The sequence below is a fragment of the Fulmarus glacialis genome, unplaced genomic scaffold (assembly GCF_000690835.1).
Source record: "Fulmarus glacialis isolate BGI_N327 unplaced genomic scaffold, ASM69083v1 scaffold6180, whole genome shotgun sequence".
Taxonomy (NCBI): domain Eukaryota; kingdom Metazoa; phylum Chordata; class Aves; order Procellariiformes; family Procellariidae; genus Fulmarus; species Fulmarus glacialis.
In genome coordinates, this window is record NW_009188230.1 from 5,514 (window position 1) to 6,990 (window position 1,477).

General features: G+C 42.2%; 1 protein-coding gene across 1 annotated transcript in view; it reads left to right on the forward strand.

Annotated features, from left to right (window-relative positions):
* RBM34 (RNA binding motif protein 34) overlaps positions 1-1,280 on the forward strand; it is a gene marked incomplete at its 5' end in the record, with an annotated part of 6,613 nt that extends 5,333 nt beyond the window's left edge. Inside the window, 2 exons of the mRNA XM_009577806.1 lie at positions 94-212; positions 954-1,280. Of these exons, the coding sequence (XP_009576101.1) occupies positions 94-212; positions 954-1,280 (446 nt within the window). The remainder of the gene's footprint in view (positions 1-93; positions 213-953) is intronic.
* Between the last annotated feature and the right edge of the window lie 197 nt (positions 1,281-1,477).

Genomic DNA, 1,477 nt, shown 5'->3' on the forward strand with positions numbered 1-1,477 from the left:
AATTGGCAAATATAAAATATTTGGGTTTGGGCCAGGCTTCTAAAGCTGTGTGTCTGACTGAAGAGGCATCTGTTTCATTGTGCTTGCCTGCAGACATCAGTGATGATGCTGTGCGAGAACACTTTTCCATCTGTGGAGGTGTAGTAGCAGTGCGAATTGTGAGAGACAGAAAGACCGGCCTGGGTAAAGGCTTTGGCTACGTTCTCTTTGAGGTACGTATGAATAGCGTGCTTCAGGACACTGGGAATTCTTCAAAATCTGAGTTGGGATTTGCCTTTATAGACTTCTAAAAAAATTTTTTTTTAGTAATTTTTTGGATTTGTGTAGGACATTAAATGGTACCGTAGTTGTGTACGTTAAAAGCAGCTTGGAAGTCCCGTTCTGTGGAAGCAGATACAAAGCAAACTATTTTAGGTTGTGTACAAAGAAAAGTTGTAAAACACTGGGGTGAAAGAAATGAACTTTAAGGGAAGGACTTAAAGGAGGGACAGATGAGTTCATTTGGTGTAGCTGCAATGTTCTCCCATTTCTTGTGTGTCAAAATACAAGCAGAATTCTTTCCTGCAGCTGGTTTGCTGACTGGCTCTCCGTTCTGGATTCAGTACAGCTTGCTTTCTCATGGCAACCTCCCAGCTTCATCTTCTTAGTTTATTTCCTGCAGCCCAATACCTTTTTCCCTAGTTTCTCCTTCATCTCTCTGCCTCTGTCTTTCATGTCTCACATAAGCTGGTTTACAGCCCATTTTCAAGTGTCTGTGCCTCGATGCGTGGGCTACGTGGGTGTGCTGGTGTTTCTGAGCAGAGCAGAGGTGTTGTGTCATTCAATAAATAGAGCAGTCTGAACGCTTTTTATTGCAAAATCTTGCTTACAAAAATTAAAGAAAGGCAACTATTTATTTGAAAGCAATCAATTGGAAGTAATGCTGGTTTTAAACTGAATGTCTGTTCTTGTAGAATACGGACGCTGTACATCTTGCTCTGAAACTCAACGACTCTGTTCTGATGGGAAGAAAGATACGAGTGAAGCGCTGTGGAGAGAAGTGGAAAGCGCCACAGAAAAGTCCAGCTCAGTCTCGTGCTCCTAAGGACAGAGTTGATACCTCATTAAAAAACAAGAGGTGCTTTAATGATTCATTTGTTGGTGAAAAAGCAATCCCGTTAAAGAGGAGTGCTAAACCAAAAAGATTAAAAACTATTCCTGGAAACAAAGCTGGGAAAAACAAACAATCTTTTGATAAAAACCAAACATATAACAGTGTTCATTATTGTTATAAAGATTGATGGATATACAAGGGTGTTCTGTCATAATTTTGTTTGCTAATATGGCTGTAGTCGTTCTCAGTGCTTGCTCTGGGGTTTTTGGCTCCTGTGGGGAGGCAGCACGGGGTACGTGCCCATGCCCCGGTCACAGTACAGGCGGGGCATGGTTTGATTTCTGTGTGGCAGGAACACATCTCTGGCTGAGGTCTTGCTGCAGG